This window comes from Bactrocera neohumeralis, chromosome 2 (assembly GCF_024586455.1).
Source record: "Bactrocera neohumeralis isolate Rockhampton chromosome 2, APGP_CSIRO_Bneo_wtdbg2-racon-allhic-juicebox.fasta_v2, whole genome shotgun sequence".
Taxonomy (NCBI): domain Eukaryota; kingdom Metazoa; phylum Arthropoda; class Insecta; order Diptera; family Tephritidae; genus Bactrocera; species Bactrocera neohumeralis.
The window spans coordinates 67,550,005-67,577,311 of NC_065919.1; the positions used below are offsets into that span (position 1 = coordinate 67,550,005).

Below are 27,307 nucleotides of genomic sequence, written 5' to 3' on the forward strand. Positions count from 1 at the left end.
AATTGTCAAACTTAACCTCAATAAAGTAAATTACTCACATAGAACACCAGCTAAAGTCACCCTATACGAGCCCTAGACATTGAAATACTTCTATAAAAATGTTAATAACATAATAAATAATATTGTTTTGTAACTATGCTGACCATTTCGAGAAGACACTCCTCGAATAATAACGACATGAGCCCCATCCCACAATTATTTATCAGCCAATAGTTCACCAAATGCGAATAGTCGGATTCCACTAAGTAATTACGAAGAATTAAAATATTTGCCTGTTAGCCAGACTGTCACACACAGACGTCTTGTCTTAAGTTAAATACTTTAATAGCATGCGAGCATGTCGGTACTTACCAAATTGCCGATCCGTATTAAGCGAGACGACCGGAATGCCGGGCACAATAATCGCTGGCAGGGTGCGCGAACGCAGCAGAGGGGGCGGCAATTTACGGCCAGAGCGCGCCTGTGATATTAAGGCGGCATTGGCGGCTTGCGTCCTGAAAGTGAAGCAGGAAAAGAGCAACAATGAAGAAATAGCTATAAGCAAAGGCAAGAAAGAGCGACAGGCAGTGGGAGGTGGAGCGTAAAAGGAAATGAGACAAGTGAGTGACAGTAGAAAAACATGTAAAAGTATGTAATAACAATGTGTAAATAAATATAAATATATAATACTACTTATACTCGTATACCGTGATGTATGCGCGCTCATATTATTGACAGCGCTGCTGGCGTAATGTGAAAGGTAATTTCGAAAGTAATTTGCATTTTTACGAGAATAATATGTAAAATATACGTAAATATGTATATGTATCTGCTTGTGGGTGCGGAAATGTAATACTTTTTTAATGATTGTACATATGTATATATGTTACGTGTAGCGGAATCTGTATGTCAAAGAAGTAGAAGTTTTATACTGCCAATTAAGTATTTTCAGTTGCGAAAATTAAGGCGCAAATAACAGATATTAAAGTTTTCAAGTAAAATTATATATTATATATTACATATATATACATATACATATACACATATATACTTATATATATATATAGTACATATGTATGTATTCCTATTAACAATTATAAACGATAAATATTTGTAACAGGAAACTAAAAGAAACTTGTATTTAAGATATCAATAAGACTTTTAGTGAACTTGTATTAACCAGATTACTTACAGATGTAATGCTAAAACTTTTACGGGATCCCGTTTGAAATAATGTGTAACTGCATATCTGTATTTGTGATTTTGCCGCTAGCAGCTTTATAACTTCGATGTTCCTTTAAATTAAAAAAAATGTGACTTCGATCTTCTCTGGAATTCGAAAACAAATCGGGATTTCGGGATCCCGAAACTACATATATTTCGGGATTTTCTATTTATTTTTGAATTTGAAGTAGACTAATATCCAAAATCCGGAAATCCCGATTTTTTTTTTAATTCCAGACAATATCGAATTCCCGATTTTTTGTTTTTGAATTTAAGGCAAAATCGAAGGTATAGTATTTGGAAATATAATTAATGAATGAATGCAATAACGTATTATGTGAATAATAACTTATATGTAATACAGTTCTCGAAAAATAAATAAAAAACATATTTTTAACGATTTCGGGATCTACCAGTATGTGTATTAATGAAATGCTATAAATTAAATTAAAATAATAATGATAAAGTACTGAAAAGCTTTAAAAAATCTCAACTTTAGAAATCCCGAAATTTCGGGACTCATCCTTTTGGTTGTTAGGATTGCATGCTCTATATAGGCAACGCCGTCGTTTCGTCGTATAAACAATGCTTCCGATATTTTCTATTATTTCTTATATTTTAACGGGTGATTACCTTATCAAAAATCTTGTTAAAATGAAAGGAGTTTACCATTGGTTAACTCAAAATCATGATCAATTCTCTACAATACAAAAATTCGAATAACTCACGATCAGTTTTAATACGAAGAGGCACGTTTTTTTTTCATCAAGAAAAATTTATAATGAATCTGGTTGAGGCTTACTGTCTCAACATTTATTGTCGAATGATATTTACTCCATCTTTTAAAATTACATCAACTTAAAAATAAGGAAATATTGATCCAGAATCTCCTCCACCAACCTTCCCCACAAGGTTTGGCCCATCCGTAAAGAAGGTCGCTGTCCCTCTCATCTAACACCTTCTTACCACCCACAGCTACCTCGCCGGTGTGTAGGTAGAGAATGATCCAAGTGATCCGGTATGAAGTCAAAGTGAGTGAGGATTTCCGAGTGTTCACACACGTGTTCTTTTAGGAACCCAGAATCTCAGAATATGATGACAAGTTTTGCAGCCACATACCTTTCGACGATGTCTACGGGCAATATGTGAAAGATGGCTACTCTATTGGTACTCTAGAGCAGTACAAAAAATCGGTGCTTTTCTTGCAGACAGATGTCTCCTATTTGCGGCAACGGTACCACTAGGATCTTGTAGCTTCTAGTGAATAAAATCATCTCGGTCTTATTTGGGTTGATGGCGAGTCCGCTCAATTTGTTACGACGCTGACATATCTCTGTGTCAATTCGTAAACGGTACTCAGGAACTTTCCTATGTCTAATGACATATTTAATTTGCATAAGCGTTTTAAATGAATTTAATTTTGATATACAGAATTTACTAATTAAGCAATTAGCACTTAATTGACAATTAATATTAAAGTTCTAAATACGTCATTTCATCATAAAAAATATAAGAGAACAGTTGACGTTTCGAATACCCGGAAAAGCTCAATAATTACATTTAAGTTGTTGTCAATTGAAGTACAACAATAAAAGTAGTAAACACAATGACTCAATTAAAATCGTATAACCGTTGTCAGGAACTTCCATTTATGCAAATGGCGCACATTAACGCCTCAAAGGGCATATTTCCTGCAAGGTCACTGCTAAATAAACATACATGCCATACAAACCCTTATATGCATCTCTAGTATATATGCAGATTTTCAACTTGCCAGCAGGTGCGCAGAAACTGGCAGATTTACATGCAACTCTGTTATTTGTCACATTAGCTTATTACACATTTACAGGTGTTAATGTACTGTGGAGCGCAATGTGTCACATGTCATGGCTTATTGCAGTTCAACATGCACGTGCGAGTTGTAAAACAAGAGGGGGCTAAAGGGTTAAATATATATATTTTATACTTTTATTAAGTTCCATGCAATAGTTCCTATTCAATTATGAAATCAGGGTATAATTCTAAAGAATTTTTTTCCTTTTTAATAGCAATAAACCTTTGGAAATTTTCAAGAAATAATTAATTTCTAAAGGTTTATTGCTACATATTAAAAAGAAAAAAATTGCAATTATACCTGTGGCTGATCTGTTGTGACAGTCTTAAATAGGTGATTTTTAGGAATTAAAAGAACAAATGCATTTGGAAACCTTCAGGGTATAGTTTAGATATTTAAAAATAAACAGTGAATTTTTGAGAAGAAAAATTAAATATTTTTTGAGTTACACGCTGTCTCCGACGGAGCAGCATTTGTCTCCGAGTAATGACTGCAGCGAATTCGAAAAATACGGTATCGAGAAAAACGCGTCTACAAACAAACTGTTGGAGCTGATTCAACTCAACGGGTACACTCAAAAAATATTTTAAATATTCATTAATGAGTAATATGAGTAAAACGCGCTTTCTCATTTTCGTTGAGATACTACTGTCACGAAATAATTCTCTCTGAATTCCGATTGTATATCCCATGATCGATATTTTCGGTCAAAAGTCATCGATATATACTGAAGTCCACATTTTCGGTATTTGGGGCTTCAATAGATTAGGTGGGATTTGGAGAATTTTTGATCGTGGAAATTTTTTTTCGATTCTGATTTTCGTTTTTCTTACAAACCGAATTTTCTAAATTATGTATATATATAATCGAGATTCGATTGCGATGGATGAATTTGAAAATCAAGCCTAATAAGTCATTTAACACCTTAATTGCCTCAGATAATTGGCCAATTTGAACTTGGTGTAACAGTTATTTCCGTTTTGACTGGGTTCAATGAAACTCTGGGCATAAACCAAAGCACGTAAGTGAAGCACAGACTTGTATTCTTTGCTAATTCTTTAGTAAAGAGTAAAATATCAAAAAAAAAATATTAAGTCCAAGAGCAGTTCCTGTGCTTTTTCGAGTTTTTCCAGATAACCTTTATGTTTATAGAAGTACTTTTTCGGACTGACGTCTGGAACGACTTGGTGCATTTTTCGTCGAGATCTTAAATGGAAAGCATACAAAATACAGCATGTATAAGAACTGAAGCTGCTCGACATTTCCAAGCGACATCGTTCGCTCTATGGGCTCTTAAAAAGTCCGACGTTTTCTATCCAAGTTTTGTGCAGCGATAATGCTCATATCTAGCTCAATGGGTATGTAAACAAGAAAAATTGCCAAATTTGGGACGAAAAGCAACCTAAAAAGATTCAAGAGCTGTCATTTTATCGAGAAAAACAACGGTCTGTTGTGGTTTGAGAGCCGGTGGAATTATTGGTTCATATTTTTTAAAAAATGATGCCAGGGAGCACGTTACCGTCAATGACCACCATTATCGCGCTTTTGAAGATCGTGATCTCGGCGACATTTCGTTTCAACAAGACGGCGCCACTTTCCACACATCGCATCAATCAATGGATTTATTCAGAGAACACTTCCGTGAGCAGATAATTTCACGTTTTGTGCCGGTCGATTGGCCACCAAGATCGTGTGATATCATACCGTTAGACTTTTTCCTGTAGGATATGTAAAGTCTAAAGTCTATGCGGACAATCCCGATTCGATTCCGGTCTTGGAGCAACACATCCCACTTGTCATTCGCCAGTTCTCAGTCGAAATGAAAGAGATAATCTTCAAAATATAAATGCCAAAGAATATTTTTTCTAATGATGATTAACATTCCCCATTAAATTTGAAGTTCTTTAAAAAAGTAGGGAACCTCGAAATGGATCACCCTTTACATATATTTATTAAATATTTAGTACATACACACATGTACACATATGAGACATAACCTCTAAAAACTTTTTAAATTTAATTCTTGAAAGCCAAGCAATCTGCCAACATAAACACTCCCTTAGGGATGGCAGCACAACCCCGTGCCCCCTTATTTGCGGCATCGCACTGTCTGTGCGCACTAAATGCAGCATTCATATTTGTCAAGTGCAAAGCAAGGAACAACAACAATGCATTATTGTCAAGCAGATTATCATGGCTGAGAGTGTGAAAAGCTTCGGCAAACACATCCGCCGCAAAGGCAACAACAACAAACGCAACAGCTGAACTGAGCAACAAAGCAGCAGAACGCCAGCGCTTGAAGGTCATTAACGAAAACTGATGGCGCAAACAACAACAATAGAAACAACTAACTGCGCACTGACTTTATTAAACGGATAATTGATATTTCATATTTCATTATGTTTGTAAATTAAAAATTTTTGTGAAAAATTTAATTTATATTTTTGCGCTTTTTTGCACACACACACACATGTATGTGATGCAATTTATAATTTTTGCTGCAGTTTAAATTTTCGGAATTTTTATAAATCTTTGTTAACACAGGCTGTCACACGCAGCTAAATCAACACGCTGCAGTGGAAAAACGGTAAAAAAATTGTTGTTTTTTTCATTTGAACGCGCAGTATTTGTTATTGTTTTTGTTGTCGTTGCAACACAGCTGACTCTTATAGGGTCAAAATGGAGTAGCTTCCTGTTTTCCAAGCAATTCAGCAATTCAAGCGCATATGTATGTATGTGTGTATGCTGGCAACACACTTAAATATTGTGTATGCGTGTGTGTGTGTGAAAGTTGGTTTGCTCGCCTACATGTGTGCGTGGCACTGACATTGTGCGCCCTTTGGAGATGTTTGGTTATGCGTGTTGGGTGAAAATCGTTTTTAGCAGATGTCAGCCAACAGCGTGAAATGGCATTCGACAATAATGGCAGCAGCAGCTACAACCACAGCAATACAACAACGCTTCAACTCTAACTAAGTACAACAAACACTTGCACACAAATCGCATCCGGTTGACAGTCTGTGCGTAAATAAGCATTGACACAGCCACACATACTGACACACAGACAAATACTAAGATGTTATGTGAATGTGCATGTACGTGCTTGTAAATGTGTGTGTGCTTGCAAGTGCATTGTGGTGTTGACTCGTCAATTTCGTTGTTGACTGCAATATATGTTTTGCATACATGACACTAGTCCGTCAAATACACAGAATGTATTTAAACACAAACGCACACATACACACTTTCCTGAAATAAATATTTCGGCGCTCAAGTTTTGACAAAAACAAGAAAAAACATTAACTTCGGTTGAAAAGCTAAATACCCTTCACAGGGCATTTCTGTTAGTAACTATATGTTCAGTTTGCATGGCAGCTATATGCTATAGTTGTCCGATCAAGAACATTTTCTTCGGAGATCGTTGAAAATAATATATACAAAATTTCGTGAATATATCTTGTCAAATGGTTTTTCGATACAAGCATTTGATTCCGATCAAATGAGGGAGCTATTTGTTATATACCGACATCAGACAGTTCCAGACAGACGAGCAGACGGAGAAAATGACGGCAAAATTTCAAAACGATATCTTAAAAACTGATCAGTTTATATATACAGACAGGACAGACAGACAGATAGACAGCTTCGGACATGGTGTTAAATCACTCAGCTCGTGACAACTGATCATTTATATATATACTTTATAGGGTCTGTTCAGGGTATAATAAAAGCGAGTTGATATTCAATTATCACATCAGTAAAAAATATTGCGAGCTGTATTTTATAACAAAAACAAGTAAGGAACGGCTAAGTTCGGCTGCGACCATTTTATTTTATACATTTTATAGTCTTGCAACTTGCAAAATCAAAGCCTTGGAAATATCTTATGGTGCAAAAAGGCAACCGGAATCGGAATCCAAGCAATTTTAGATATAACAATGATACGCATAGCTCATAATTGACCTACATATTCGGCATATGGGTTGTTAGAAAACGAAAATCTTTATATATAGTATATCGATCTGATTTTATCTATTTTCGCGAAATCAATCAAAAACTAATGACAAAAATAGAGCAAAGTCAGACGGATGTTCGAAAATCTGATAACAACAAAATAAGGGGCTGGGTCAAGTTTTCGCTCAAGAACTTAATCTCAGTTTAGGCAAAAAGACATACCGATATGTGTGAAACGCGCTCCCTCATTTTCATTGGGATTCACATATTGGCCGATATATGCGGTACAAAGTCAACCGGAAGTTCAAATATTTTATATTAGATATAGAAAACCGGGGCTAAGGGAAGTAAAAGGCCCGATTCAGCCCATTCACATAGAGACATACCATTGTCAGAGAAGGAATTTCAATTATGTGTCTCACACATTGACCGATATTTTCGATCAAAAGTCAACTATAGGTACCGGAGTCTAAATATTCGGTACCTAGGGGTTTGAATAGCTTTTGTTGCAAATTTGTAAGCCTTTTATATTAATTGCTTCTTGATTTGTGTACTGGAAAGTGAAGGACTCAAATGGAATTTAAAATTATGTTATATCACTGAAAAGTAGGCGAAGTTGCAGTCGTATATCTCCAGTGTTATCAATCACATTATGTAGATACTACCATTAAGTGTTAGGAAGGTGAGATTTTAAGCTTCATTTCCAACAAAATAAATAAATTCGGTTTAGTTAAAAAAAGTTACAGCTGTTCAAAAATTAATGAAAATTATAAAGAAATTCGCTATATTTTAAAAAATTGTTGTATATAAAAAGGGAAGAGTGCCACGCAAGCCACCAGTGAAATTCGTGAAGTTAGACAATGATGCTGTATCAGTTCGTAGCACAACAATGGTCCGCTCGCCGTTCGAGGAAGAAAATTTCGAAATTTCGATTAACACTGACGAAAGTTTTACACTGATTGAATAATGTCTATAGCGGAAAAATGACGCAAAGTAAACGAAAAAATTAAGAAAAAAAAACAAGTAAGGAAGAGCTAAGTTCGGTTGTCACCGAACATTTTATACTCTCGCATGATAAAGTGATAATAGAGATTTCATTATCCGTCAATTACATATTTTTCAAATACCGTTATATTGGAAGAAGGCGGAGTTGTGAACCGAGTACATGTCATCAGGGTGTTAAGAAAATATTATATACCGAATTTCATTGAAATGGGTGGAGTAGTTCCTGAGATATGGTTTTTGGTCCATAAGTGGTCGACGCCACGCCCATTTTCAATTTTTAAAAAAAGCCTGGGTGCAGCTTCCTTCTGCAATTTCTTCCGTAAAATTTAGTGTTTCTGACGTTTTTTGTTAGTCCGTTAACGCACTTTTAGTGATTTTCAACATAACCTTTGTATGGGAGGTGGGCGTGGTTATTATCCGATTTCTTCCATTTTTGAACTGTATATGGAAAATGCCTGAAGGAAACGACTCTATAGAGTTTGGTTGACATAGCTATAGTAGTTTCCGAGATATGTACAAAAAAAATAGTAGGGGGGGCCACGCCCACTTTTCTAAAAAAATTACGTCCAAATATGTCCCTCCCTAATGCGATCCTTTGAGCCAAATTTCACTTTAATATCTTTATTTATGGCTTAGTTATGACACTTTATAGGTTTTCGGTTTCCGCCATTTTGTGGGCGTGGCAGTTGGCCGATTTTGCCCATCTTCGAACTTAACCTTCTTATGGAGCCAAGGAATACGTGTACCAAGTTTCATTATGATATCTCAATTTTTACTCAAGTTACAGCTTGCACGGACGGACGGACAGACAGACATCCGGATTTCAACTCTACTCGTCACCCTGATCACTTTGGTATATATAACCCTATATCTGACTCTTTTAGTTTTAGGACTTACAAACAACCGTTATGTGAACAAAACTATAATACTCACTCTCCTTAGCAACTTTGTTGCGAGAGTATAAAAATAAGTTGAAGTTTGTTTAGAAATACGAAAAGACTTTTTCGACTACCCAATATTTACACACATCTACATGTGTATATAATTCTCCTAATTCCCTACTGAACGTAAAGGTATTTTCCCCCTTTTATTTCTAAAAAATCATTTCATTGAATTTCTAGTTGACAGTTAAAACGTCAACGCTTATTGACTACTTCTCAATCATCCGCTACGCTACAAGCCTTTCAACGCAGCTGTCAGGCGGATCAAAATACTCCCAACACGCCACGCACACCAACACGTCAGCAACTAACGGCATTTCAACTAAAGCATCAAATTGAATTTATACGCACAAACAGAAAAAGGAAAGTATTTCAATCCTTTGAACAAAATCCAAGTTCAAGCGAACGCAACATAGCTTTAGTCGCTGCTGATAGTGATGCCACACAGAGGAAATTAAATACTTCCGAGTTGCGTTCGTGCACGCATATATATGTGTGTGTGTTGTTGTTGAGTAAGCACTGCTATGTTCAGCTCAGACAAGTTCCTTATTCGGTAATTTATTTAATTTATGTCGCCAACGCACGTCACACGCACATTTCGCTTTGCTGAATTTACATGGAAAATGCGCTGTTCTCACGCTAGCTAAGTTTAGCAGCTGCTCTATTTCTCCGCAGCGAACGCAAGCGGGAGCGGGGGCTATGATTTATGTAAATTGTAGAAGGAATAGTAGAGAGAATATAACTAATTGAGTGCCACTTGATTGTATGGATTGTACTTAGTCAAGCATGTGTGTGTGTCATATCGCGCTGTATGCGTGTGCGTGTTTGTAAGTGTGTGGTAGTGCGTGCTGTAATTGCATATCACTTAAACAATAGCGCTATGATTGCAAGCAAATTGTAGTTGTTGGTGTGATAGTGTTTGCCATTTGCAAAATATTTATGCCAACATAATAAAATTTTAATTATGGCAATAACTTAGAAAACTCTTAATTAATTTAGCTTACTATGAGAATATACATATACATACATACATACATATATGTATCTAATACCCACTAATGGTACCTAGAAGTATTTTGCAAAGATTTCACGCAGCAGATTATCATAAACCGTTTATTGATGCATTTCCGCTATAATCTTTAACCGAATGGTCTTCGACTTTGTGGCGACTTCGTTCAAACTTTCGACGTAAATACAAGTATATTATTCGTCGTAAAGTTTAATTTTCGGAAAATTTGCTGTAGTTTTCAAAATATAATTATGTGTCCTAAGCAAGCACTTGTTATATACAGGGTGCGACATTTAGATCGAGTCGATATTAGTAGCGTTCACATTATTTTTTGACAATTTGTCCAACAGCTTTTTTTTATTTAATTATATCACATAATTATGACAAATGTCTTTGAACAGCAAACAATGTTGCCAGCAGGAATTGTTTATTCCTCAAATGAAAAATCCTCATACTCACAATAAAAATTTTATGCAGTAAGTCAGTCATGAATAGCTCGATAATTAGCCTCCAAGTAAAAGATATCAGTCACACCCGAGAATTTTTATAATTTTTGGAAATTTTACACAAAGTTCTTAACATTGAGCTACACATATCTACCAGATATTAAACGATTATAATGTGCTTTAACAACCTTCAGGAACCTTAAGGGGTTAGGGGTTAGTAGGGTAATCTTTTTTAATTTTTTTTTGCATTTTCTGTTCCCTTATACCCTTAGAATTAATGTAGAAAACCACTTTACCATTGCAAGGTTTCGAAAAAAATTAAAAATACCGCTCGACGTTCGGAGTGCACACCTCAAACTTTAAACGCGTTTTTCTCCAAACACACTTTTTTAAACTGGTGGACATGATTCCGGTCGAACTCAACTGATTTGCTTAATTTTTTCGTTTAATGTTCACAAAACGCCTGAGTATCGTCCACATTAGATTAATATTTTTTTTATAATTTATTGACAATATTATGACAAAATTTATGCAAAAAAATTGAGAAAAATTAAAAAACAAACTTTTTTATTTATCAACATTTTTTCATGATTCTAATAAGGACGATAACCAATCACGTACTTTTTAAGAATAAATTGGGTTTTTGTGTATCAGATGATCCAAACATGAGGAATCGTTCACTTCTTCGACAGATGTCATCAAAAAATTCCAAAAAAATTTGTTTATACACTCCACGATATACCTCATGATATGTGAAAAAAGTTCTATTGTAGAATAAAAATTTCTATGAAAAAAATGTCAAAAAACAGGTCAGATTACCCTACTGACCCCTTAACGCAATACCCCAGAAATCGGTGTTACTAGTAGTATTTTATAGATTTCTACTTGGAGAATATTACTTCCAAACTAATAACTAAATGTTTTATAAGTTCATCTGGTGCAGAAGCTCACTGTCAGGAAAATTAATTTGCTTCATTTATTCGATCAGTTGATAGTTACAAATTAGCTCGCAGAGATATTATGTTGACAATTCTCTATAAAATATTCCATACAATTCCGAAAAGTCTCCGACCGGCCTAAGACGTAAAATTATCTGCTCATCGCCAGCCAAAAAGATTTAGTCATATGCAGGTCAATAAATGTATAGAAAACATATTTCAGCGTTGAGAAATCGTTTGATATATACCTAAACAAAGTGACACATCTGTAAGTTTTTAGAAAATTATTATTTTTATATATATATTTTTTTCTAAAAGTATATTTTAATACAAAAAATGTCTTGAGAAAGACCTTGAAGCTCCCCTGTTCCATATTTTATATTTCGTTACAAATTGGAATTAAAAATATTTAATAGTCTTTGGAAAAATGTTTTATGAATACTCAATAATATCGATAATCAATTCCCCTAAAAATATATCCTCCAATGTTTTCATTGTTTTATTGAAAAAAATAATCCTAGAACCACTTAAGAGTACAGGCACAAGCCGTTAATATATTAAAACAATAATACTATAAAAAACTTCTTTGAAGAATTTATAATTTATTCAAATATTTAATATAAAACAAGTTCACTCGTCCTACGAATATGTTTATAAATTCTCGTTCACAGATTTTTTTCTGTATGCCCAGTACTTTTCAATCAACAAATCACTACAGTCATGTGCAAGGTTTCGTATCACTGTTCCAAATTTCGACAATTTTCCCATTACATTGAGAGATCGTTCGGCACATCACGCATCTCGAGATAAAGACTCATATAACCCCAGACGATAAACCACGAAAGTATTATGGCATATTCATTTTCAGAAAGCAGCGTATCAAAATTGCCATATCTCTCTAAAAATGCAGCAGAAGTTGCTTTCTCCGAAATAATATGACCGTTAGTTGGTTTACACATCTTCAATATAATATTTGTTGTCTGAGGTGCGATTGTAGGTGATTTTGGGTAGGTGTACTTGTGCTGTGCTGTTTTGCTTAGAAAAAAAAATGAACTGTGTGTGTAAAGTGTTTTTGTGGAGGGATATATAGTAAAGCGCGCAGGTAGGAAGCAAGCAGCGCAGCACAGAAACCTGACAGCCATTCTTCTTTTGTTTTCTTTTTTTAATGGCAAACCCTTTATTTTAGCGCTTAGTTCAAGGTAACAGGTTAATGATTTTCTTTGGAAATTTGTTTGATGCAATTTTGACCTTTGTTTGCTTGGATGAGAAGTATGTGTGCACGAGAAATTCCAGGCAAAAAATGCAGAATCTCATAAAGGGTGGGCTAAGGTGCAACCTGTCCGAAGAATGATACATAAATATGTATGTATGTACGCATATGAAGACTTTGAGAAGCACGTGAACTAGGCAAAAACTATTCTTAAACATGAACAAAAAGCGTTTCAATGTTTGAAAGCATTCAGAAATTCGCGGTCATTTAGCAAAAGGGTCCGTATGACGTTCTTAGCGAAGAAATATAATGTTTCTAAAACCACAATTTGAGGCATTAAAACAAAAATACGAGTGTTTTTAACCTGGAAAAAGAAAAACACTGCATTCTTCAGAGCTGTCCAAACTGGTGAAAGCTCTTTATGGTTGGTTTATCCATGTGCAAAATTCGAACTGGTCAGTAAGTGCTTTAATGCCAAACGGAGAAGCCAAAAACCTCCATTCAAAGTTAACGGAAAACGAAGCTGATTTTTACGCTAGCGATGGAATATCAAACGAAAAGTTGTCTGCACAGTCTCAGCTTTTAATCCTTTTATAGAAAAACTTAGAGTTAAAATGACCGAATTGGACTTGGTCAGGGATCAGCTATATAATGTTGAAGAGTCTGGTTTATACTGGAAATTTCTGCCAGAGAAACGCATGTCTGTAGTTGGGAAAAGGCGTTGAAAGAAGCAGTGCATCACGTTTTTGTGTTGTTTAAACGACACTGGAACTCATAAACTCTAAATCTTGGCAATTGGAAAGGCAAAGAATCCACGCTGATTTCAAAATTTTCGGTGTCCAACTGAGTAACAGAACTCAAAATCCGCTATGATGACTTCGGCTATTTTTAAAGAACGACTTAATGAATAATTCGTTCCACAGGTAAAAGTTCCTTTTGAATTTTGTCAATATTTTTCTTAATATGTCGTTTTTAACGTAAAATCATTTTTAAAGGAAAGAAATTTGCAATTAAAGGTCTTCTCCTCAACGAAAAGATTCCTTCTCATCAAGCTGAAGCTGACCTGTTAGCGAAAGATGGAAAAATTTCGCATTGTTTATGCCACAAATCGTTACTCATCAACCGATGGATCAGAATGTAACAGATATCACGAAGCTGAACTACAGAAAGAGCCTTCTAGCTGCAATAGCAGCGACGAAATCTGCTTTTCTCCAGTCAATGAAGAAGCTTACAATGAAAAATGCAATAAGTATTAGGAAGGTAACAGGAGTCCTGTCAGTGAAGAAACCCTAACTAATTGTTGGAAGAATATTTTTAATTTATATGATTATACATTGTGATCATGGCGGTACGGTTTTAAAAGGAATAACAAATTAATAATCATCACTGTCCCTACTCTATAATCATCAGCATCTGTACTATCAGATTCATCATTATCATCATCATCAGGATTTGCTGGAGGAGCTGCTGATTTCAAAAGTTTCAAAGCTGTTTGCGGCAAGCTCTTATATTTTTTGCGGGTAATTTTGTTTTACTTGAAATCAATGGATCTGAATAACTAAAAATCTCTTTAATATATCCTGATTACATTTTTTGCTCTCACGTACTGTTGACAGAAAAATGCTCCCTGTAGTTTTAAAATCTTTATTTCGAACCCGTGCTTCCACCAACAATGTCAGCCAATTGGAAATCAAACGCGTGATAATTTCCGGTCCGTGGATAAAGAATTTATGGAAAGTTGGAGTCATGTTATGCCACGGATAACATTGTACAAAGCAAAGTGTTTTGTGCAAAATCACGAAACTTCTCTATATCTACTCATAATTCCGAAGTAACCACCACTAATAATGTAGCATTCTTTTTATCAGCTCCAGTCAACTTTCGTTATAATTGCGGACGTTCTGCATTTTGGAGAGAAACGTCTGGTTGTATTTCCATCCAGGTTTTGGTTGATCAATGATTAATCCAACAATTTCTCTAAATATCCTTTATTATTCGATTTTTATTTTCATTTACGACTTTTTTATCACTTTCTGATCATGCTTGCCATTTCTTTATTGGTAACTCACATATATGACCTAAAAACCTTATCAATCCGCGTAATGTAGATAGTCCAAATTGTAAATTTTCTATTTTTACCTTCTTTTCGAAATTTTGTCAATTAAATTAAATTCTCTACTCATTCCGCCACACAAGTAGCACTTTTGGGTAGAGGATGCTTCTGTTAAGGCATTGCAAACTTTTCCGTGTATCATTGATAAAATTAAAGTGTGTCTCACTTCAACAAAGTTATCGCCATACGGTACAATAGAGCAAGAAAAATCCCTTATCTCCTCTTCTACTCTATTTTTTTCTGCTACTGAAACACTTGCGAACTTTTTTTTTCTTTTTTTTTTGTAACAAATATCACGAAGCTGCATTACAGAAAGAGCCTTCTAGCTGCAATAGCAGCGACGAAATCTGCTTTTCTCCAGTCAATGAAGAAGCTAACAATGAAAAATGCAATAAGTATTAGGAAGGTAACAGGAGTCCTGTCAGTGAAGAAACCCTAACTAATTGCTGGAAGAATATTTTTAATTTTGCGGAAAACGATGATGATCATGGCGGTGGCGGTTTTAAAAGAGAAATTGAAAACCGTACTTCGCTGCTTGATGAGCAACACATCTCGATCTCATACATAGTTTAAACCCTGAGGTTTGTTTTTGTCCAACCATTCGTGAATGGAGCGAAGCTATTGATTTGATATTGAACTAGAGGACGAATCAGATGAACACTGCGTTTTAGAGTCACCAAATGAAGCAGTTAAAATTGAAACTCTCATCTAGAAATGATCGAAAACGGATTATGTATAGTATATACATAAGTATTAGCTGTCCGTTATTTCACCAATTTGATTATTTTTGACGAGACGCCCCTCTAAACTTTTAGTTTTCCATCTAAAAAAAAATATTAGACCATAAAAAGCCCTTAATTTTCATAATAAACCTTGCCCCAAACACGATACATTTCCCATTGAAATTACATGGGATTTTGTCACTTTTTACGAATATTTTTTTTCTCTGGAACTTTCTCGTTTGTAGGAATAAAAAAATTATATTCTTGTACAGAATTGAATGCTCTACAAAAAAATCTGAACAATTTTTCGATATCCCATAATTTCAATGGGAAATGTATCGTGTTTGGGGCAAGGTTTATTATGAAAATTAAGGGCTTTTCATGATCTGATATTTTTTTAGATGGAAAACTAAAAGTTTAGGGGGCGTCTCGTCAAAAATAATCAATTTGGTAATTAACGGACACCCTAATACTTATGTATATCTCTGAAAGGCTCTCAAAAAGATGATCTGTAAAGAATATCCATAACATATGCAGCATTTTTACAAAAAGTTTTGCAATATCCCCTATAAAAATTGTCTCTACTTTAAAGTATCTACTGCGAATGCTCAGAATTGATCTAACTTCTGTTTCTCTCTGCTTCCTTCTTATCTTACTCCCTCTTTATCCTCTTATTATCTTTATTTCAGAATAGAAAACAGAACAGGGAACTGCTCATTTGTCGGAATCGCCGTTATGAGACCACTAAAAAATAAAAACTGACCTATCCAAACCATGCTCTTGTAAGGTAAGCTGCTGTAAAGAATATTAAAGCTTTGGTAGAGCCGAAGTTAACATTTTTCTGGTTTCTTTTTTTAATATCATCAAAACCAGTCACTAATCTACTTTCAACAATATATGCACATATGAGTATGTATTTGTTGTTGCTTTAAATTTTGATTCCAAAAAGTTTACTATTAAAACAATGCAAAACAAATATTGACACTGTGGACTTATATTTATTTATGTTTATTCACAGATTGTTTATTTTGGTTGAAATTATCCTGTTTACACAGACACAAATCAAATTGACTAACCATTAAATAACGATAAAATAAATGAAATGAAAAATTAAATTTCAGCAAATACAATTAAATTTAATAGAGTTTGTGCAGAAGGCAATCAGATTTGATTTACATTTTATATAGAAAATACGTAAATTTAATGCTGCTTGGCAGGCACACACCAACACACGCACACTTATGCAAATATGTACACATGCCAATACAAGCACACAGACATTCCGCAACGCCCCACAAATTTGAGGCAGCTTTTAACGGATTACCAGCATAGCTGCGAGTGGTTAAGCAGCGGAATGTTTCGAATATTTTGTGGAATTTCAGATATTTTGAGTTCGGAAATATTTGCCAACAACATAAATACAGGCGGCGGGGGAAATGCCATAACAACACATGACAGTACATTGCAGCGATGGTTTGGACGCAGTTAAAGCGAGTGCGCGCCGCGAAAGGTCAATGATTTTTGCAGGAATTTTAATTAAACCAATTTAATTGCTTTGTGGACATTAGGGTGGTGTGCAATATTGTAAAGGGTTGTTAAACGAAATGAAGTTGGTGTAAATGAAGTTAAAACGAGCTTTATAGTTTTAATGGAAGGATTTAGTTTAATAAAAAGCTTGATTATGCTAACAGATTTGCATTTGTTAAACAATGTCGCTTTATGTATAAAATAGTTATGTGTGCTTGGATAAAATATTTTTTATATTTTAAAAGGGAGTATAGAAAGGTGAAACAGTTGTATTAAGTTCTTATTATCTTAAATCTATTTAAACAAGTAAGGAAGGGCTAAGTTCGGGTGTCACCGAACATTTTATACTCTCGCATGATAAAGTGATAATCGAGATTTCATTATACGTATCGTATTATACATCATTGGTTCCTAATGTTTATACTCGTATTATACAGAGAAGGCATCAGATGGAATTCAAAATAGCGTTATATTGGAAGAAGGCGTGGTTGTGAACCGATTTCACCCATATTTCGTACATGTCATCAGGGTGTTAAGAAAATATTATATACCGAATTTCATTGAAATCGGTCTCGTAGCTCCTGAGATATGGTTTTTGGTCCATAAGTGGGCGAGGCCACGCCCATTTTCAATTTTTAAAAAAAGCCTGGGTGCAGCTTCCTTCTGTCATTTCTTCCGTAAAGTTTAGTGTTTCTGACGTTTTTTGTTAGTCGGTTAACGCACTTTTAGTGATTTTCAACATAACCTTTGTAAGGGAGGTGGGCGTGGTTATTATCCGATTTCTTCCATTTTTGAACCGTATATGGAAATGCCTGAAGAAAACGACTGTGTAGAGTTTGATTGACATAGCTATAGTAGTTTCCGAGATATGTACAAAAAACTTAGTAGGGGGCGGGGCCACGCCCACTTTTCCAAAAAAATTGCGTCCAAATATGCCCCTCCCTAATGCGATCCTTTGTGCCAAATTTCACTTTAATATCTTTATTTATGGCTTAGTTATGACACTTTATAGGTTTTCGGTTTCCGCCATTTTGTGGGCGTGGCAGTTGGCCGATTTTGCTCATCTTCGAACCTAACCTTCTTATGGAGCCAAGAAATACTGGTACCAAGTTTCATCATGATATCTCAATTTTTACTCAAGTTACAGCTTGCACGGACGGACGGACAGACGGACGGACATCCGGATTTCGACTCTACTCGTCGCCCTGATCACTTTGGTATATATAACCCTATATCTGACTCTTTTAGTTTTAGGACTTACAAACAACCGTTATGTGAACAAAACTATAATACTCTCCTTAGCAACATTGTTGCGAGAGTATAACAAGAAAAAGCCATTTCGGCTGCATCGAGGCTAAAATAACCTTCACCGATGAATTTCTTTTAGCACAGAAGGGATTAAAAATTATTTTATCTTGATTTTTATTGAACAGTATGTAAAAAAGTTTTCTATAAAAGGATTTGAGTGTGATGGATCAGTTTGTATGGCAGCTATAGGCTAGTATAGTTCGATATCGGCGGTTCCGATGAATGAAAAGCTTATTGGGATATCTTAAATAGATGAACATGGCTAAATCGATTGAGCCCGTCACGCTGTTCTAGCTCTATTTGATTATGCTAGTCTAGTGCATTTCTACCAGAGCACATTTGATTCGCCGCTCTCATAAGTTTGTCTAATCCAAAGTGCTTAATAGGAATGTAATATAGTTTATGTTTGTATTTAAATTAACTTCGAACACAAGTTCATTAATCTCATGTAAAATAGACCTCAAAAGAGCAAGCGTCTAAAAGCTTCTTTTATTTCTGTTTCAAATCGGAATGAATACTTATTTGTCAATTTTTTAACATACTATATCAAAAAACAAACGTTATGGATAAGTAAAACTGAAATAGACAAATCGGATGAGAAGGGTGTATGTATTACAGGAAGTGTTAAAGTTTATATTCACTCTATATGATACTCAAATCTTCACAGATGCTAAAATGTAAAATCTACCCATCAAAGTTCTTCATTTTCACATAGAATCCAACTTAAAACATAATGACCATTATTTCTGTCTTCCGGCTAAATGTTGAAAAAATTACAAAAGTCTAAAAATGAACACCTCAGCGAATGGCAAGTACCTTTTCGTGGTGCTGGGGCTTAAGATGCAAGACATATGGCACGAGGCGTGAGGGGTATTGAGTGGCACCACTCCACACCGTGCCGAATAGAGAAGTAACGCGGCGGACCTTGTCGTTCCCCTACAGCAACGTAGACCCGACAGCTCGCCGCGTTGAGCCAAGTGTCGTAAGAAAATAATGACAGAACATAAAACAATTATTAATCAAAAAACTACACCTAGACAACGTACACAAGGAAGGACTTAGAAGGACGACATGGACAATAACGTCAGCACTCTGGCAGGTTTCGCCAGAGGAGCGGGCTCTGTTTGAGGAGCAGGCCAAGGAGAAAGCAGGCTCAGTCGCCCAGACTCGGGAAATCGCTTTGGGCGGATACCGAAGGTGCTCGTAAAAGAAGGAGAAAAGAAGAAAGGGGGCCAATTGCCCTTCTACCACCAGCCGGTTACACTGGCAGGAAAGATGTCTCTCGATTTGAGGGCATGAGCGGTGCTAACTTAAAGTGGTACCTGAGGCACCTTCGGAAGACTCCTGAGGTAGCAGAGGTACTAGCGCGTAACTGGGTTAGAGAGAGTAGTGTCTCCCTTGCATCGAAGGAGTGCAAAGGTGGCAAATCCGCGTCCGAGAGGCAAAAGAGCTCCAAACCGCGAAACGGAAGAGAGGGCTAATAACGTGACAGGAGCGATCCAGCTCTAAACGACCTGAAGGGCAGCAACGCACAGGTGACCAGAAGCTAACCCTCTGCACCAAACTCCCCCGTGTGGAGTAGAGACGGCGCAGATATGCGGATGCTCTCAAGGTATCCAAATGGCTGCGCTACCTCTTAGCTACCCGGCGCAGACGTTGGGGCAGGAGGAGTTTACTGTGCTCAGATATCTCCCCATGGAAGATGTGCTCAGAGAATCTGGATACGCAGCGTCCTTCCATGAGGTCCACTTCTGAAGAGGCATGCTGCAGGTGGACTGCAAGGACGAATGGTCCGCTACCTGGCTACGGAAGATCGCTCCTAAGCTGGTGCGCTTATGAATGAAATATATTTCTAATATGATTTATCTTCTATACCGTTTATTTTGAACTATAATTTAAATCGCCATTTGAAAGAATAAGCTGAAGCTTTTCTTGTCTGAAAAAAGAATACAGAGATGCAAAGACAATTTTAGATACATTCCTGAGAAATTCTCGGTAAACACTGATATAAGTTTGGGAAAAAATGGCTTCTAACTATTTGCGATTTTTTTTAAATTACAATATAAAAAATTTTATATAATATTATTTTTAAAATTTTCCTTTCAAAAATTTCGAAGCTGTATCCATTTCATAAAATAAAATGTTGGCGACATTAAACTGCGTGTTCTTTTCGCTCACTTGACTCGAGAGAATCAGAGAGAATTTCACTTGAGCTTAAATTTCGCAATCGAAAGCGCTACGTCACTCACTTCAAATGGCCATAAATGGCGCATAATGGCGTTTTTCAAGTCATCATTCTCTATGCGCTCAAGTTTCGTCACATCATAAATGTTTAGATATACACACACACAAATGTACAAATATAACTGTATATAAATTCTGCACTTTTCGCTTTGCTCACGCTGGCGCGTATATTTTACGCATTTGCATCGCCATTGTCAACGATTTGTCATAATTAATTTTGATGACATTGCATTGACGCAGCAACCGAGTCCACCACTCACCACAGCCAAGCGGCAGAAGTACAACAAAAGCATTAGCAATGTAATGCGACCATTACCATTGGCAATAAGGCGAAATTAGGATTGGCAATAAGAACAACAGCTGAATGCCGCCAGCGCAAGTCGTCGATGAAAGATATGCATAAATGTATACATTAGTGTACGTACATATGTATGTGTGGGTGTATTTATGAATTTTGTGGTTTCTAGTGTCGCTTTTATGTTGATGGATGAAAGAAAACCCCGAATTGCTAATAAAGTTCAACAAGAAAGCAATAAAATAAACAATAATGAAAATTCGCATTTCGCGATTTACTCTTTAGAAGTTTTATTACTTGAATATAGGAACAACAACAGCATAAATATTGTATTTCTGTCACAAGAAAGTTGAGTTATTACATTTAAGTAGCAAAAGGTTTAAGGATCTCAAATCAGGTTAACTGCAGATAATAACTGTGCTGGGTAGTTGATATTTATGTACTTCATATGTGTTTATAGTGTTAATATTAGTGTGTGTGCATATTATATGGTTTTAGCAACGAGGGTGATTGGATTGAACAGTGACTTTTATATTTTTTCTTCGAGAGTTTTATTGAAATATACTAATATAAATACATATATATCGATAAAAAAATCGATCAATTCGGTAAATGTTTGTATCGATAAACACGATATTTTAAAAATTAAATAAAAACGCGACTGATTTGATAAATCACTTCATTTTATATGCATATCGATAAAAAAATATCGATTAATTCGGTAAATGTTTGTATCGATAAATCCGATATTTTAAAAATTAAATAGCGAGTGCTTTGATAAATGCGTTCATTATACATGTATATCGATAAAAAAAATGTCGATAATTTCGGTAAATGTTTGTATCGATAAATCTGATATCGCGAGTGATTTGATAAATCAGTTCATTATACATGTATATCGATAAAAAAATATCGATGAATTCGGCAAATGTTTGTATCGATAAATCCGATATTTAAAAAATGAAATAGAAACGCGAGTGATTTGATAAATCAGTTACTACTCTTTTTTATTGAAATATACTAATAAGTAATTTCTTATAATCATATTTATCGGTTATTTTTTCAATTCATTTGGTAAAGTTTTATCGTTAATCGATAGCGATAGATTTGGTATTCTTGATAATATCTGTATCTCTGAGACTATTCGTACCCGTCGGGGAAAGTAGAGGTAGAGGAAGACCTCCACTCCGTTGGAAAGATCCGGTAGAGACTTGGCTAGACTTGGAATCTACAATTGGCGCCAAACAGCGAAAAGAAAGAACGACTGGCGCGCTGTTGTAAAATCGACTTTAAGTTGATAAGATGACATTCTCTAATCGACTCAAATTATTTCTTTAGATTTTTAAAAGAGAATAGTCTTTAACCAAACCAGAAAGAAAACCGTCAGCTACTCGATACACCGTGGTTTTTTGTCACATAAGATCACTTGGTAAAAGCAAAGTTGCATTTATAATCACTTTACTCAAAAAGTCACTAACTTATCGAACCTATATTGTTTTTAAATATGTATATACTTTTCATCCGCTTAAAGCAAAGCCACACCACATTAAGGCGGTAAATCGAGGTAGAGACAAACAATACGCTGCGCCGTAGGAGGGATAAAAGCTAAAAAATCGCATTTTCATAAACTGTTTGTCTCTTCCTGCTGTCGCCTTAATTTTTCCTCCCCACTTCTTTGTATTATTTATGTGCTTATTTTCTTTTTCCTTCTCACACTGCGCACAGGGATGACAAGCGGTTGAAAAATGCGGTTGGCAAGCCTTATAAATATGCTACAAAGTTGAAAAGTAAGCGAAGACACCGAAGACGCTGAAGCAGCACACAAACTGCCAGCAAATCAATGAGGTGGAAAAATAACGACACTGTGAACGGGCTTAAAAAGACAAGCAGTCAGACAGACTGGCGGGTAGACTTTGAATCTTACAAAGCGAGAGCAGTAAGCTGCGAAGTAATTTAATTATTTAAGAAAGAAATATGTGACTGACAGAAAAAAGGGAAATTGAATGGTTGCTATCAAAGAATTATCGTTTTAATTTAGAAATCTATACACACTTTGGCGGCAGTCATTAACGATTTGTAAACTGATTATACGCGGTGAGTAGAAAGCAGAGAAGATTTGTTTTTATCAAATACACGACTGTAACTTTTTTTCAGGTTTCACTGTTTTGAAGTATCTACTGGGATCGATATCTACTGATTCAACAAAAACGTCTAGAGAAGACCACTTTATTCACAAAGAGTTTCTGATTCTTAAAAAAATTATGAGCCCTACAATCTTCCACAACACAGTGTTTAAATTTGACCTCTATATAAATACAAAATATGTGAAGGCATTTTTTGAAAGTCTTTCAGCTAAAAATTCTCCTGGAATTGGATGTTGGATGTCCGGACTCTGGAAGGAAGAAGTGGTGGCTGTCAGATAACCTCTCAATCCTTGGTCGGAATCGGAAATAGCATAAGTTTAGATGCTTTATTTCTCAGAGAGATCATATTGCATTCGAGAAATAACTTAATTTAGGTTCCAAACTCTAAGCGGACGGATGAATAGCATCCTCAATGGAAACACTTTTAGCCATAAACAAGAAAAAAGTAAAATTCGGCTGCAGCAGAGCTTTAATAATCTTCACAGATACATTTCTTATCTGAAAACGAATCCGGTAAAGGCAGCGAAAAAGTTGTGCTGTCCAAACTAAATATAACCTGAACAGAGAAAGAATTTTAGAACTGAGCAGGTTATATTTAGTTCGCTAGGAAGTTTGTAACACCTACAAAGAAACATTGGCGAACCTATAAAGTATATATAAATAGGATAAAGTATAAGTATATATAAATATATAAGCAGGACGAGCTGAGTCGATTTAGGCATGTCGGTTCATCTGTATATACGAACCGAGTCCCTCTGTTTTCAGCTATCCCTCTAAAAATTTTCACACTTCCTTCTCTCCCATAACAATTTAGATCACTGCATCGCGGAACCTGCCCCATGCGTCCTCTGCTTTGCGAACCTGGAAGAATTTATCAGGAGCTCTCCATCAACTCTAGTTTCAGGCTACCAGACCATTGTAGTGTCTTTCAAGTGGAGGTGGCTGCCATTAAGGTAGCGGTAAATATACTAAACCAAAGTACATACTGTCTACTTCAGAGTGGTGTGCAAGCACTCCGTTAGCCGATCGGCTGCACTGGATTCGAGTTCGCTGACAGTGCGCTCAAAACTGGTCGAAGAGTGCATAACCTCATTAGCAATGGCTTCAAGCTTTTTGCATACTAGACTTGTAGACTACTCGGTCACAGCGGAATCGCCGGATACCGCAAATCCGATAACCTTACTAGAAAGGCCACCTTTAGCGAGTCGGTTTTTCGATATCCATTTGCATTCTAGCGCTATACTCCCAGTGAACTTGATAAGCGTACGATTACGAGATCCTTCTGAGCCAAAGTGAACCTCAAGAAGTGTTCTGAGCTACTTGCATTTAGAAAAGTCATTCTCGCCTCTTTCTAAATGTTCTGACTGACGCTCTTTGTTGAAATTAAACAATCTCAGGAACACAAATTCGGAAAGCACAGCGAAGTGGCTGGTATTGATATTAGTTGCCTTAATAAAAGTTTTGCGGCATTTTTGCTCAGAACATCGATCTGAAAGCACTTAGAAGTTTTATTCGGATCAACGCTACGTCCTTTTTGGACAGCTCATTGATAGATTGTCCGACAGTTTCAATAAATGAGTCGTTCGTGAGTTATAGCGTCGCAAAACATGGAGCAAAATAAAGAGAAAATACGGCATATTTTAAACTACTACGATAAAGGCAAAAATGCATCTCAGCCGCCAATAAAATTTGTGCAGTTTATAACCCGATACAGTTATATATTTCCACTGCACAACGATGGTTTCAACGTTTTCGTTCTGGTGTAGAGGTGGTCGAAGATGCGCCACGCTCCGGAAGGCCTGTCGTCGAAAATGGCGATAAAAGCACTGAATTGAGTCATCAAAAATTCATTTCAATTTCAATAAAAAAAAACTCAATAAAAATACCGCAAGACTTTTTTGACAACCCATTATTAACCGTCTTAATAAATTTGCGGTGAGCTCAAAACATCTATCTAAGAGCACTTGAGGAATAAATGAACGGCTTGTTTTAGATAAAAGGATGAGTTAAAAATATCAGATGGATGTCTCAAAAAACTGAGGGACTATTATGAATAAATAAATTTCAGAAGAAATAATCTGAGTCAAATTTGCCGTATATTCAATGCGCTTACTCGTAATACAATGTACTTAAATCATATAGTGCTTCAGACCGTGGTTGTTGACTCTACGCCTCACTATGTATTGTACTGTATAGGGTCTCCACAATTGATACTATACTAAACCATAAAAAATACTTCAAAAAGTTTCAACAATAATTATATTATTGCACAACCACAACCAAATTTCCTCCCACTATTTATATAAATAATTTTCTATGTAAATAAAAGTGTGTATGTAGTATATAGTTATACAAAAATGACATGAACTTACTGTTTCTCTTTGCGTTGTTGACGTTTCTTCTTGAATGCTTTCTTAACACGCAACAGCAGGAACGCTGCACGGTCCACGGAGAGTGTGGTGCTCTTCTTCGGCGGCGGTGGAGCATCTTCCATTTTTTCGTTCGTTGTTTTTACTAACTCAGCTGTGAGAAAGCAGCTGGTTTATAGTTCAAAGCAGCGTGGGCTGATGTGCTGCAAGAGTCTTAGTGAAAGGGCGGTCACGAAGAAATTGCTCACTTTCAGTGCGGTAAGTGGGCAATAAGTGTTTCGAGGATGATGAGGTAAATGTTGATGGCGATACGAATGTGTCTATATTTTATTTATATTTTTTTCGGTTTTTGTTTTTCTAAGCGCTTGTTGCAAGCGCTCTTGGTTCAGCGAGTCGATAGTTGTTAGTATTTGTTGTTTACGAAAAGGCTGCTCGTATTATTATTAAGTGCTGTGTCCTTGTAAGGGTTTATCTGCCTTGGGTTTAAGTTTTTCTTATTTTTTGCTTGATTTTCCCAATTTATTTGCGATTTTTTATGTCTTTCGGTTGGTTGACTCGTCTTCGTGCGGACTTTCAATTTAGTTATTTGGTAGCTTTGGCTTCTTTTGTTTTTGCTGTTTGATTGCGCGGCTCGGATATTTGGTTGGTCGGTCGGTTGGTTGTACGCTTGGCTGCGCGGCTGATTGGCGGCCGGAATTCGCTCTATTTTCACTCTCTCTATTTTTTAGCTCCCCTCTAGCATACTCTCTCGCCGTACACTTCAACCGCGTTGCGTGTATTTTCAGCAAATTGATTCGGTTGATTTCGTTGATTCAATTTAGATTTGTAGCAAGCTTTGGATATAATTTGAAATAGAACCATTTCCTAACCTATTTATAAATGCACACGACAGCATTAACGCCTTGGCATGGTTAGAGGCGACAGCAAACGAGTGTAGAGAGCGCAGTCGAGTGTTTGTGGCAAGAGTGGAGACAGCAGCGAAATCGAAAATGGTTGGAGTCGGCAGGCGCTGAATTTGCCACTCAACAACACTTACACGCGTCCATATAACCACAACAAGCTTTATTTATTCGATGTATATCTAAACACTCTAAACGCCTCAAATGCCGATTTTAAACTTATTTGTATGCATTGTTGCCCGCTGCTCGCCGCTCCGCAGCTGACGCTCAGCCATTGTCCTTCGACACTTTCCACCGATTTCCGAGCGCTTTGTTCGTTAGTTATCTGCTGCTTGAATTATAAGCTTTTTTATTGTTGTTTGCTGCATAAGCAAATAATCTGCGTTGCTGTTGTTGGTATTGGTGTTTGCTATCAATAATATTGTGGGCTGCCACTACAGCGCCATCAGATGCTTATCCTTCTACAAAGCAGCATGCGGGATACCAGTGGTTAAATTGGTTGAATTGGTGTGCCACAACACTTTTGCACTCACCAACACACCCACACACACTCATATAAACACATACACGCGTCTGTCTACCCGTTTGTATCGATGAACGGAGGTCGCGGTCGGGGTCGTCAGGCGTCGTCTGCCACGCCAGTGAGGTCAACGTTGGCACTAGCGTCGTTATAACGACTTGTATTATTATTGTTTTGTTCTTGCTGTTGTTGTTTTATAATTTTCTATTTCTTTATCTTCTGTTGCTTTGGCTGAGTAAGTGGCTCTCCAGTGGTTGCCAGCTGCTTGTTGTTATTACTTTTAATTCTCGTGTATTGTTCTAAGCAACACTCGCACGCACTGCAAATACAACAAAAATAACAACGAAACATGAAACAACGAAAAACACATATATGTATGTATATATACATACATATGTATAATATATATATGTATATATCATGATTATATTAAGCCAAGTGTGACTAAAGGTTAAGAATATAATATCCTTCAACAATTTTGCTTGCTTTACTACTTGACACGGTTTCCACGTATTCGCCTCACACATCCTCCTACACATTCACACAAATTATGCACCGCATGTGTTAAGTATGCGCCCATGCATATGTCCTCTCCATTAAAGACTACTCGTCCGCATTTAACAATG

General features: G+C 36.1%; 1 protein-coding gene across 1 annotated transcript in view; it reads right to left on the reverse strand.

The window, feature by feature from the left end:
• Window positions 1-27,307, reverse strand: part of LOC126766995 (uncharacterized) — a 188,537-nt gene that overhangs the window by 87,554 nt on the left and 73,676 nt on the right. Inside the window, exons 2-3 of the mRNA XM_050484630.1 lie at window positions 25,266-27,000; window positions 352-494 (exon numbers count right to left, since the gene is read on the reverse strand). Of these exons, the coding sequence (XP_050340587.1) occupies window positions 352-494; window positions 25,266-25,387 (265 nt within the window). The 5' untranslated portion in view covers window positions 25,388-27,000. The remainder of the gene's footprint in view (window positions 1-351; window positions 495-25,265; window positions 27,001-27,307) is intronic.